The sequence below is a fragment of the Saccopteryx bilineata genome, chromosome 2 (genome assembly GCF_036850765.1).
Source record: "Saccopteryx bilineata isolate mSacBil1 chromosome 2, mSacBil1_pri_phased_curated, whole genome shotgun sequence".
NCBI classification, from domain to species: Eukaryota; Metazoa; Chordata; class Mammalia; order Chiroptera; family Emballonuridae; genus Saccopteryx; species Saccopteryx bilineata.
This window is the reverse complement of record NC_089491.1, coordinates 375773153-375786676: the sequence shown is the minus strand read 5'-3', so window position 1 is coordinate 375786676 and position 13524 is coordinate 375773153. Positions and strand designations below refer to the sequence as shown.

The 13524-nt window shown below is 47.3% G+C and overlaps 1 protein-coding gene and 1 non-coding gene across 2 annotated transcripts; both read right to left on the bottom strand.

The window, feature by feature from the left end:
• Positions 1-6709: 6709 nt before the first annotated feature.
• On the bottom strand, positions 6710-6781 carry TRNAC-GCA (transfer RNA cysteine (anticodon GCA)). Its single transcript has one exon. It is a non-coding gene; the product is annotated as a tRNA-Cys (tRNA).
• Positions 6782-7577: 796 nt separating this feature from the next.
• On the bottom strand, positions 7578-10707 carry SPMAP1 (sperm microtubule associated protein 1). Its single transcript, XM_066255479.1, has 3 exons — positions 10501-10707; positions 8626-8725; positions 7578-7746 (listed from the first exon to the last, which is right to left on the bottom strand). The coding sequence occupies exons 1-3, from the start codon at positions 10705-10707 to the stop codon at positions 7583-7585; spliced, it is 471 nt and encodes a 156-aa protein (XP_066111576.1). The 3' UTR covers positions 7578-7582.
• Between the last annotated feature and the right edge of the window lie 2817 nt (positions 10708-13524).

The following is a 13524-nucleotide window of genomic DNA, read 5'->3' as shown; positions in this document are numbered from 1 at the left end:
ACTTACCATAAACAGAATGGAAAATCAAATAGAATATTATTAAACACCAGCTAGATATGTCTTCTCTCTTTAATTAAAAAAAAAAAAAAGAGGATTCAAGCCCTGGCCGGTTGGCTCAGTGGTAGAGCGTCGGCCTGGCGTGCAGGAGTCCCGGGTTCGATTCCCAGCCAGGGCACACAGGAGAAGCGCCCATCTGCTTCTCCACCCCTCCCCCTCTCCTTCCTCTCTGTCTCTGTCTTCCCCTCCCGCAGCCAAGGCTCCATTGGAGCAAGGTTGGCCCAGGGCGTTGAGGATGGCTCCATGGCCTCTGCCTCAGGCGCTAGAATGGCTCTTGTTGCAACAGAGCAACACCCCAGATGGGCAGAGCATCGTCCCCTGGTGGGCATGCCGGGTGGATCCCGGTCGGGCACATGCGGGGGTCTGTCTGACTGCCTCCCTGTTTCCAGCTTCAGAAAAATACAAAAAAAAAAAAAAGAGGATTCAGAAGTGTTAGAAGAGCTGACACCAAATAAAACTTTCGTTGAGTTATTCAGGAAGGAAAAAGTTTTGAAAAAGGAGTGATTTTTTTTTTTTTTACAGAGACAGAGAGAGAGTCAGAGAGAGGGATAGATAGGGACAGACAGGAACGGAGAGAGATGAGAAGCATCAATCATCAGTTTTTCGTTGCAACACCTTAGTTGTTCATTGATTGCTTTCTCATATGTGCCTTGACCGCGGGCCTTCAGCAGACCAAGTAACCCCTTGCTTGAGCCAGCGACCTTGAGTACAAGCTGGTGAGTTTTTTGCTCAAACCAGATGAGCCAGCGCTCAAGCTGGCAACCTCGGGGTCTGGAACCTGGGTCCTTCGCATCCCAGTCCGACGCTCTATCCGCTGCGCCACCGCCTGGTCAGGCTGGAGTAATTTTTTCACTCTGCGGTTCAGTGTCTTTTTTGTAACCTGTCTGCCAGCTGCTGTCAAATTGGGTATACCTGCAGTACCCATCCTACACTTGGGGAAACAGAGAAACAAAATGTGATCTGCAGTGCAGCCCTGGAGGGTGGCATGTTTAAGCAATTCTTATTGAGTGGCAAAGGAAGGGGCATAAAAGCATTTAAGACATCAATTTTGTACATTGTCTAACTAGACACAAACCTCTAAAACCGATATCAATTGGGTTTAACTAGTGTCTTATGGAAATTTCTGGGGGAAAACACTGAATTGAAACAGGGGGTCTAGCCTGACCTGTGGTGGCGCAGTGGATAAAGCCTTGACCTGGAAATGCTGAGGTCGCCAGTTCGAAACGCTGGGCTTGCCTGGTCAAGGCACATATGGGAGTTGATGCTTCCTGCTCCTCCCCGTTCTCTCTCTCCCCCTCTCTCTCTCCTTTCTAAAATGAATAAATAAATTTTAAAAATTAATAAAAAAAAAGAAACAGGGGGTCTAGCTGCTTTGTGGTGAAATACTCCACAGAGTTCTGACCCCCACTAGCCTACTCAAGACATTCCTGGTTCACTTATGACCTGTTCTTACCATCTTGATATTGTAGCTGGGGCCCTATGAGAGTAAAAGGAAGGGAAGTTAGAAGAGAGAATCCCTCCTTCACACTTCAATGGTTAATTTGTACTAGATAATTTGCAAGAATTTCAGCTGACTTTCCCGCAAAACCTTCCTCCACAAAGCCAGGTAGAATTGGATCCAACTCCACCAGAGTGTCGTCCTGGCGCGCAGAGGTTGCGGCCCTTGGTCAGACTCACAGGAGAAGCAACCAATGAGTGCACAACTGAATGGAACAATGAGTTGATGCTTCTCTCTATCTAGCTCTCTCCCTCTCTCCCCGCCCCCTCTTCCTCTTACCCCTCCTCTTCTCCCCCCTTCCTCTCAATCTCAAATCAATGGTAAGAAAAGAAAAGAAAAGAAATGATTTTTCCAAACTATGTCTCAAGCACTCAAGGAAAAGAAAGGTATTTTCAGACATGCAGGGACTCAAATATTTTACCTCCTATATATTCTTTCTCAGGAAGCTCCATAATATAAAGGAGGAAGCCAAGAAAAAGGAGGACAATGTCTAGGAAATAGAGAGACTCCAACACAGAGAAGGGTTGGGAATTCCTAACGCACCAGCTGGTGGCAGGCCTGAGTACCCTGAAGCAGAGGACGGAATGTGTCAGAAGCAGAGGACGGAATGTGTCAGAAGGCTGCTTTGAAAAACTTCATTTGATAGGTTCGAACCAGGCTGTTGAAAAATTTGAAAGTAATTGTCAACAGGCACAAAAAAATATGCAAATAAAACATGAGTTTGCCTGACCTGTGGTGGCGCAGTGGATAAAGCCTCGGCCTTGAAATGCTGAGGTCGCCGGTTAGAAACTCTGGGCTTGCCTGGTCAAGGCACTATGGGAGTTGATGCTTCCTGCTCCACTGCCCCCTTCTCTCTCCTCTAAAATGAATAAAGTCTTTTAAAAAATAAGATAATTATCACCCTGGCCGGTTGGCTCAGTGGTAGAGCGTCGGCCTGGCGTGCAGAAGTCCCGGGTTCGATTCCCGGCCAGGGCACACAAGAGAAGTGCCCATCTGCTTCTCCACCCCTCCCCCTCTCCTTCCTCTGTCTCTCTCTTCTCCTCCCGCAGCGGAGGCTCCATTGGAGTAAAGATGGCCCGGGCGCTGGGGATGGCTCCTTGGCCTCTGCCCCAGGCGCTAGAGTGGCTCTGGTCGCAACAGAGCGACGCCCCGGAGGGGCAGAGCATCGCCCCCTGGTGGGCAGAGCGTCGCCCCCTGGTGGGCGTGCCGGGTGGATCCCGGTCGGGCGCATGCAGGAGTCTGTCTGACTGTCTCTCTCGGTCTCCAGCTTCAGAAAAATTAAAAAAAAAAAAAAAAAAAAAAAGATAATTATCTTCAAGAAAAAACATTCCAAGGAAGGCCTGACCAGGCAGTGGCGCAGTGGATAGAGCGTCGGACTGGGATGCGGAAGACCCAGGTTTGAGACCCCCAAGGTCGCCAGCTTGAGTGCAGGCTCATCTGGCTTGTGCAAAAAGCTCACTAGCTTGGACCCAAGGTTGCTGGCTTGAGCAAGGGGTCACGTAGTTTGCTGAAGGCCGCGGTCAAGGCACATATGAGAAAGCAATCAATGAACAACTAAGGTGTCACAATGAAAAACTGATGATTGATGCTTCTCATCTCTTTCCGTTCCTGTCTGTCTATCCCTCTCTCTGACTCTCTCTCTCTGTCCCTGTAAAAAAACAAACAAAAAACATTCCAAGGAAGGAAATACTATGAAGGAAATACTATCATAGTATGTATAGATTCACTCAATAATAAATAGTATTTATGTGATCATGATAATGTAGATGTATGTAATCGATTTAATACAAATATTTATCTAATTTTAGCAAATGGGAAATAAAGGGGTATAAGAATGCAAATCCTTGAGTGCTAGAAATGGAAATCAATGAATTATTATGCTCTCTCCTTACAAATGGTTTCTTCAAGTAGGAAAATGGTGTTGTGGTGAGATATTCATTTTTGTGCTCAAACACTCCTCCAATTCTGGGGCAGTATCTCGTGTTGTCAAACTTTATGAGGCAACACTCCCTCCACCCCTACCTGTCATAAATCAGCGCACGTGTCAGGCTATGGCAGTCAATCAAATAATTTCACTTGACATTTTTTTTAACTCAACAAATTGTCTTGAAGATGCAAGTGCAGCTGGAACAATATATACAGTGTAATGACAATGAAACCAGAAAAATGACCCACAAGTCCAACTGCCTGTTGCCATGAAAACCAATTACACAACATAGGCACTGATGAGAAGGAAAAAGGTTTATTCAAGAGCCAGCAGCCTAAGAAGATGGGGTGACCAGGGGTCTTTTCCTCCAAAACCCATCTTACTCTTTTGGTACAGGCAGGTTTTTGTTTTTTTGTTTTTTTACAGAGACAGAGAGAGAGTCAGAGAGAGGGACAGACAGACAGGAATGGAGAGATGAGAAGCATCAATCATTAGTTTTTTGTTGTGCATTGCAACACCTTAATTGTTCATTGATTGCCTTCTCATACGTGCCTTGACCGCGGGCCTTCAGCAGACCGAGTAACCCCTTGCTCGAGTCAGCGACCTCGGGCTCAAGCTGGTGAGCTTTTGCTTAAACCAGATGAGCGCTCGCTCAAGCTAGTGAACTTGGGGTCTCGAACCTGGGTCTTCTGCATCCCAGTCCGATGCTCTATCCACTGTGCCACCGCCCGGTCAGGCACAGGCAGGGGTTTTTATAAGGAGGGAAAAGGAGGGAGAATAAACAAAAAATAAAACAAAGGAACAAAAGAAGGGGGTTGAGAGTTCTTTGCTGAGGGGACAGCACAGTTTGTTCAGATAACTAGTTGAAGGTCACCATGTCTCGGAGCTGGCATATCTGAAGGTCGGAGTCTCTGCTGCTTTGGTTGTTACAGGAACTGAAGCTAGCTGGTAACTTATAAACTATAGCTATTGTTCTCTGCAGCCGGTGTCCACACATTCCCACATCAGGTTATCCTCTTGCCTTAGTGAGAATCAGAACTTCAGAACTGCAAGTCTCAGCATGGTAGATGTGAGGAGAAGGGGGGCAAGGCTGAGGTGGAGTCATATAGCTCCCGCTTGAAGGGGGTGGAAGGCCAGGGGCCGCCGCCGCCTTCGTGGTTATTTGCATGCAGGTTCTCATTGAATTTGGGCTGACGGTAATGAAACTGCAGAGCCAAGAAATGGTGGGCCATTACCTTTATTCTAGCCTTGCACTAGCAGGTGAGTAAATACACACACAGTGAGAAAACACTTCCCTATCCATTCAGAGCTCCCAAAGCCACTGACTTTATCCAGGTTTTCCTAGAATCAAAGGCCCCACCAGCTCAGTCCCCTCTCGTTCCCATCTCCTTCTCTCTGCACAAACTGGCTTCTCCTTCAGCACCCCGCCATCTTGGCTGCTTCTTCTCTCTCTGCAATAACGTGGCTTCTGCAAAAAAAATGGCCTCCTAGCTCCTCCTTCTTTACAAACTTTTTAAAAACTACCTGGGCCCACACAGACCCCTCCTCCAGCACACATTAGCATAACAAAACCCCTTCCCAAGCAGGAAGGCAACCAGCAGTATCACAGATCACATATCTGGGCAGCAGCCATTTTTTTAACAAAGTGAGCATAAAAATCACATTTTATAAACTTATTTGCCCAACAGGGGGCAAGGCTGAGGTGGAATTATATAGATACCGCTGATGCTTATCCCTCTTTGCTCGGATGTTAACCCTTGATGTGTGACAGCCAGAGGGAAACAGGCCTTTCAACTGTAATGAGAACTTGGCCAGAGGTGAAAGCACAGCATTGATTACATACTTTTTTTTTAAGATTTATTTATTTATTTATTCAATATAGAGAGGGGAGAGAGAGAGAGAGAGAGAGAGAGAGAGGAGAGAGAGAGAGAAGGGGGGAGGAGCAGGAAGCATCAACTCCATATGTGCCTTGACCAGGCAAGCCCAGGGTTTTGAACCGGCAACCTCAGCGTTTCCAGGTTGACGCTTTATTGATTACATACTTTTGATTTGTTACAGAATACACAACTGTGATCACTAAACTGGTGATATTAAATCGTGGTTATAAGAGCAATAAACTGGATTTTAACATTTTACAGACATTCATTTATAAGCTTACTTTGTTAGTTCATCCTTATTTAACTCTACTTCATGGCTAGTCAGACTAAAATCAGTAAATCAGTAACACAGCATGCTTATTCCCAGCTATGAGATTCCCTACTATGAGATTCCCGACTATGGGAGCACAGGGTTGGTGGCACCAATAGTGGATGGACACTTCCAAGGTTGAGATCTGAGCTGGATTTCCCTACTTGGCAGCCTCTCAGTTAACTGCTTTCTGAGTTAGGGTCTCCTGCTTTCCATCAACTCTGTCTCCACCATCCCTCCAGTAGACTCCTTTTCTGCTTGAAGTGGCCAGGATGCAGAATGGCTATTTCTTCCATTCCAAGAACTAAGAAGAAAGTGTTCCTAACCCTGTACAGGGTAGAGCGTCGGCCTGGTGTGCGGAAGTCCCGGGTTCGATTCCTGACCAGGGCACATAGGAGAGGCGCCCATCTGCTTCTCCACCCCTCCCCCTCTCCTTCCTCTCTGTCTCTCTCTCTTCCCCTCCCGCAGCCAAGGCTCCATTGGAGCAAAAGATGGCCCGGGCACTGGGGATGGCTCCTTGGCCTCTGTCCCAGGCACTAGAGTGGCTCTGGTCGCAACAGAGCGACGCCCCGGAGCGGCAGAGCATCAGCCCCTGGTGGGCAGAGCGTTGCCCCTGGTGGGCGTGCCGGGTGGATCCCGGTTGGGCGCATGCGGGAGTCTGTCTGACTGTCTCTCTCGGTCTCCAGCTTCAGAAAAAAAAAAAAAATACATATTATATGAACACCTTTATCTTTACTATCATACTTCAGATTGTTAAATTTGTGTTCACAAATCTGACTTAATCTTAAATTTAGAATTTCCTAGGGACTATGTCTTTTTTTTTTTAACTTTTTTATTGAACTTATTGAGGTGACATACTATGGCTTAATTGATCCCAACAGATTTTCCAGGGTGTTCTCCTAACTGGTCATTTGGAATGTGGGGAAAACTAGTAGTATTTCAGGAGATGAGTTGAGAGTTCCTTGTTTTCCCCAGTAACTGTGTGGCTGGGAGTTAAGAGGTATTTATAGTACTTATAATAGGAGTGAAAAATAATGGGAAGGGGGCACCCGGATTTGAACCAGGGACCTCTTGAACTGCAGTCAAATGCTCTACCCCTGAGCTATACCCCCTGAACCTATTATGTTTGTCCGCCTTGTCCACTTGTGGTGACTCAATGTAATCAGGTTCCACCCACACTAGAGTACTGGCAGGCTCTGTGTTCCAAAGCCCCACCTTCTTTTGTATCCATCATCTGCTCTGGCTTCTCTACTGGCCACCAATAAACTGGGTTGGGGCCCTTGGAGAAAGAAAAACAACAACAAGAAGAAACGGCCTGGAAACTAGCTGAAACTAAAACTGACAGCATTTGGAGAGAAAGTGTCCCCAAGCACAGTATTACTGTGTCTGAATCCTTCAGTATCACCCTGTTCATGCCCTGCCTCTTTATGAATTGAAAGTCGAAAGGAGAAGGAAAATATCCGTTTTTTTGGATGAGATGTCTCTCAGGAAATCCTTTTTAGGGCAGCCAGTGGCCAATCCCTGTGGCTGCACTGCTTGCTCCATTCTTGATGGAAACAGTAGCCAGCTTCTGATCTGGTCCTGACGCCTGGGGAAGAGCTTTGTTGAGGACCAGGTAAGGCAGTTCCTCCTTATCGCACTGGCAAGGGAGAAGCGAGGCCTCTCAAGGATGGCACTCGTTGGCATGGAGTGGAAGGGAACAGGCCTGAAATGGATTTTCTCCTCTTACCTCCTCTCCGTTGGGGAGAGAAGCCGAAGATGGAGAAACTAGCTTGCCTGCTTCCCCTACCTCAGGGAAGAAACAGCACACTCAGAGGCACAAATAACAATTTTTATATAGAATTACATTGAGAGTTCATCTAAACACCTGTCGTAGAAATTCAGGTGGAGGAGTGTGAAGGGAAGAGCTGCTGTTAGAAGAGAGGGAAGTGGGTGACCTCTCCAAACACAGACGGGCGATAGCGGAGGGCAGGGGTGTTCCTGCGGTAGCCAAACTGACCGTTGAACCCCCTATTCATTCTCGCATCGGCGTTGGCATTGTAGTAGTCGTGCCCAGTCACCTGCTGGACGGAATGCCCTTGGGGGTGGAGAGAGAGGCCTGAGCCTGCATTCAACCCCCTCCTGCTTTCTCCACTCCCACAGGGCTGGTGTTAGGATGCCAACCCTGCTACAGTCACTGTGCTCCCCGTGTCTAGCTGAACCCTCAATCTTCAAATGTCTTGAGCTTCTTGACTGAAAAGCCAAGGCTTGGTGAGGTCAAGGAGACAGGTGGCTTCCTAGAAACCCACCCTCACACCAGGAATAGCATGCAGGAGGAGTGTGAATGGTACAGGAGGGTCAGAAACTTTCGGGCTTGGTGGATCTTGCCTTGCTCCTGGGAAAACTGAAAACATTATACCCTTGCCTCTGACCCATCTAGAGAAAATGGCTGAGTTCAGTTTGGCCAAATGGCATAATGGGTCATGTGACTAGAGTGCCACCAAAGGTTGATGGAGTTGGGGTGGGAAGAGGGTTTACTCTGTCAGAAACACATTTCTCAACTTTCCCTTTCCTGTTGCTGCTTAACTGTGCCTGGCGAATGAGCAGGACACAGCCTGCTCAGAAGCAATGAGAGCAATACAGCCTTTGGAGTTAGAAAAAGTGGAATTCTAATCCCAGCTCAGCCTTTCTCAGCAAATCACTTTAACTCCCTAGTGTCAGTTTCCCAGGTTGTAACATGGGGGTAGTGTGAGGATAAAAACCATCTGACATACAGCAAGTGCTCAATAACTAAATATAGGGAGCACTGCGACACCACTTGCGCATGTATAAGAAGAAAAGCTGGAGAATGAATCCCTGGCCCTCTTTCCCCCCAACCAGGCCTCACTGCAGCCCAGTTTCTCTCTCTGAACTATGAGACGCTCGCCATTCTTCCTAGATGGGCCCATGGGGAGGCTGAGAGCAAGGTGGCACTTGCCTGCCCCTGCCCAGTTTCTCCTGTTGAGGTATTTCTGTCCTTGCCCGAAGATGTGGTAATAATCCACTATCCAGCCGTCCCTTCCTGTACCGCCACGATCCTGGGAGTGAAGAAGAACAGAGTAGACTGTCAGCCACCATGCTGAGATGCTCTGTGCAAACTCTCCTGAGGCTTGTTGAGTGGAGGGGGCAGAGGTCACAGACTGCGGTAACAGGGCCAAACAGATTAAATATATTTATGACCTATATTTCATCTTGGGGAGACGCTGCATAGCTTAGCACTTTAAAGGCTCAGTGTCTGCTGTCAGACAGGTTCCAATTCCAGCCTTGCAACTAACAAGACCTATGCCAATGACACAGCTTTTCTGGACCTCAATCTCATCAGTAAAGGAAGGTTGCTGTAAGATTTAAGTGAGATAGTTCAAGTACAGGGCCTGTGAGATAGTTCACAGATAGACATTATCTTCATCTAAATGAAAATTATACCTACCACAAATGGTGGTTGTGACAATTACAAAATGGAACATAGGAAGTTTCAAAAGTATGTACACCATATTCTTTTCTAGCTTTTAAATAGTCATTTTTCTCTTTTTACCCCCCAGACTTTAGCTCCTTCTGCCATAAAGCTTACATAAGTAAACAGCAAGTATACACTCAAACATGGCACACGGATGTGTCTATATATACACATACTGAACACACATGACACTGAACATGCACATGAACACACAAACACCCAGGATCACACACAAAACAACCTACATCTGTTCACAGAATAATCCCCATTAGTCGTACTCATACCACTGTGATATCTATAAGCACAAAATTAGAGGCAAAAGTGGTGAAAAAAATTGGAACCATTAGCAAATAGCCTTAGAATCTTTGATCTTGGGGAAGTAGTCTGCTGGGGAGGGGTAACAGCCCCCAGGAGAGGCCTGGGGAAAAGGGAAACCCACGAGGTTTGGGAGGTTTGGGCTCTCCGGTCCTAGCAAGTGAACCCCACTGCCACTATGATGTCACCGGAAAGAAGGTGCGGTGCTTCGTGGGTCTAAATAGTTCTTTGTCTTGTTCACTGAGGTCACATGGATCTTCATGCTTTCAGAGAATTTGCAGCGTGAGGTCACTCCAAAGGGCGGGTCCGTGACGTCAAAAAAACAATGAAACCGGCTTGCCAGAGGTGACTTTGAGCCCCGTTTCTTAGAGTTGCAGAAACCCAAAATGAGATTATTCTCAAATTCATGGGTGGAAGGTGACTCCGTGAGCCCAGTAAGCTCACGCTCAACACCTGGCACCCATCTCTGCCAGTTCCGGCGGTTCATTAAGAAAACCGAAGGGGCCTGACTTGTGGTGGCACAGTCCTAAGGCATCCGAGACCTCAGGCTTGCCAGGTCAAGGCCCAGAGGAGAAGCAACTACGAGTTTCTCCCTTTGTCTCTCTCTCCTCTCTCTAAAATCAATAAATAAAATCAAAAGAAAGAGAGAGAGAGAGAGAGAGAAAGAAATTAAGAAAGAAAGAAAAAAGAAAGAAAGGAAAGAAAGAGAGAGAGAGAGAAAGAAAGAAAGAAAGAAAGAAAGAAAGAAAGAGAAAGAAAGAAAGAAGAAGAGAAAGAAAGGAGGGAAGGAAGGAAGGAAGGAAGGAAGGGAGGGAGGGAGGGAAGAAGGAAGGAAGGAAGGAAGGAAGGAAGGAAGGAAGGAAGGAAGGAAGGAAGGAAGGAAGGAAGGAAGGAAAGAAAACAGGAAACTGAAGGGGGTGTGAGTGTGAGATTGGGGAATCCTCCCTACGAGCGCTCGAGTCAGACACCAGGATTTGGGAAGTCGGCCCCTACCAGGGCCAACCTCTGCAGCAGACGGTGGGGTGCTTTGGGGCGCTTCCATACCTGATCAGTTTTCCGCAAAATGGGCGGGACTACAGGGCTCCTGAAATACCGGCGGGTGTGGCAGTCCTGCTGTGCATTGTAAGGCGGAATCGCCGACCAGAGCTTGGGCCTCAAGTGCTCATAGGTGCGGGCCATAGTGCTCACGGCTACCCCATCCAAAATAAAGTTCTTCTCCAACCGCAGAGGACACTGGCTGAAGCGCGTCATCCCAACTACCGCAGCCTCCAAGTCCCTCCGTGGTGGGAGTGGTGGGCCGGATGGGCCCTAGGCGGGGGCTGCCTTGCGCATTGTTACGTGACGTCAGGTCCCTGACCAGCGACACAAACCCTATTGTCCCGCATCCAAAGGGTAGGCTCTTAGGGCTGTAGGGGAAGTTGCTTGCGTGGGCCAGAGGAGAGGGATGACCAGGAGACCATGCAAGAGGAATGAGACTGAAGGGGAGAAAAGAGGATTACTGAACGTGGGTGGGCCTTGTGAGTGCAGTCGGGTGTCTCCTGTTTTCCAGGACGGTTCTCTGTTTCCACTTTATCATATACATTTTACCAATTCAGTCCAGTTGAAAATTTTGTACCCAGAATGGATCTGAAAGCGTTCAGATAGCATCTACTTCCAACTCTTCATTTCACAAAACTGGAAGTTGGAAGATCAGAAACTTTAGAGTATTCCCTAAACCCATTTAATGGCAGACCCAGAATTAAGGTCTCCTGTTTTCCAGTTAAGTCCACACAAAGCAATTTCCCCCTCCCCATCCGTTTTTTTTGTTGTTTTTTTTTTGTTTTGTTTTGTTTTTGTATTTTTCTGAAGCTGGAAACGGGGAGGCAGTCAGACAGACTCCTGCATGCTACCAACCGGGATCCACCCAGCATGCCCACCAGGGGACGATGCTCTGCCCATCTGGGGCGTTGCTCTGTTGTGACCAGAGCCATTCTAGCGCCTGAGGCAGAGGCCACAGAGCCATCCTCAGCGCCCGGGCAAACTTTGATCCAGTAGAGCCTTGGCTACGGGAGGGGAAGAGAGAGACAGAGAGGAAGGAGAGGGGGAGGGGTGGAGAAGCAGATGGGCGCTTCTCCTGTGTGCCCTGGCCCGGGAATCGAACCTGGGACTCCTGCACGCCAGGCCGACGCTCTACCACTGAGCCAACCAGCCAGGGCTCCCATCCATTCTTTTCATCAACTAGTATTCCTCTTTCTGTTAACCACCTTCCCCACCAAATAAAAAAACTAGATTACTAACATGTTTTTCCTCTGGCTAACTATATGTATATATATGATAGGATTCAGCAAAACGTGAACAACTTTCTTTAGTTATGACTACAGGTGATTTAAACATTTAATTTATTGATTTTAGAGAGGGAGGAAAGAAAAATCTATTTGTTGTTCCATGTATTTATGCATTCATTCGGTTTTGTTTTTTTTTTTTTTTTTTTTTTTTTTTGACACCTTAGTTAATTGATTGCTTTCTCATATGTGCCTTGACCACGGGCCTTCAGCAGACCGAGTAACCCCTTGCTCAAGCCAGCGACCTTGGGTCCAAGCTGGGGAGCTTTTGCTCAAGCCAGATGAACCCGCACTCAAACTGGTGACCTCAGGGTCTCGAACCTGGGTCCTCCGCATCCCAGTCTGACGCTCTATCCACTGCGCCACCGCCTGGTCAGGCTCATTGATTCTTGTATATGTCCTGACTAGGGACTGAACATGCAACCTTGGTGTTTTGGGATGATGTTCTTACCAACATATAGCTACCTGGCTAGGGCCTATAGGTGATTTTTATTCCCTTTTTTAATTTTTTTCTTTACAGGGACAGAGAGAGAGACTGAGAGAGGGATAGACAGGGACAGACAGGAATGGAGAGATGAGAAGGATCAATCATTAGTTTTTCTTTGCGCGTTGCAACACCTTAACTGCTCATTGATTGCTTTCTCATACGTGCCTTGACCGTGGGCCTTCAGCAGACCGAGTAACCCCTTGCTTGAGCCAGCAACCTTGGGCCCAAGCTGGTGAGCTTTGCTCAAACCAGATGAGCCCTCGCTCAAGCTGGCGACCTCGGGGTCTCGAACCTGGGTCCTCCGCATCCCAGTCCGACGCTCTATCCACTGTACCACCACCCGGTCAGATTATTCCCTTCTTTATACGTCTTACTTCCCAAATTTTCCCCTTGATTAAACTCATATATCAAACCACCTTATACAGACTGCTCACAATAGCTCGGAGGTGCTATTATCCACTATTATCCTAATTTTACAAGCTCAAGGAGGGATTCTTTTACTATTTTTACATAAAGACACAAGCATTAGAAAACAGTTGCATTATACCTATACACAAAAATTACTAATCCTGGCAACTTAATACTCAACATATTTAATCTCTTCACAATGACAGGAGAGCACCTCTAAGTCAAATCTGAAATTATGCAAACCTGTAGTTTGAGTCCATTCTATTAAACATTCAAAAGGACCTGGAGGCCTGACCTGTGGTGGCGCAGTGGATCAAGCGTCGACCTGGAAATGCTGAGGTCGCCAGTTCGAAACCCTGGGCTTACCTGGTCAAGGCACATATGGGAGTTGATGCTTCCAGCTCCTCCCCCCCTTCTTTCTCTCTATCTCTCTCCTCTCTATCCCTCTTTGTCTCTCTGCTCTCTAAAAATGAAAAAAATAAAAATAAAGAAAAATAAAAAAAAAGGACCTGGAAAACACATGGACACAAGAGGACAAGTGGAAAAAATGACAGGCCCAGACTTCCCATCTCAGATTTGATGCAGAAAGGTGAATATATCACACAACTGAATAAAAGCATTTTCAATGGAAGGCCTGGGGGCTTCTTGTCACAATAGATTTGAAATTCACCAAACTGGAGGATGCAGTAGCCAAGAAACCAAGTCTGTTTTAGAAACTTCCAGATTTAATCTTCCTAAAACTAAGGCTGGCCCTGGCTGGTTGGCTCCGTGGTAGAGCGTCAGCCTGGCGTGCGGGGGACCTGGGTTCGACTCCCGGCCAGGGCAAACAGGAGAGGCGCCCATCTGCTTCTC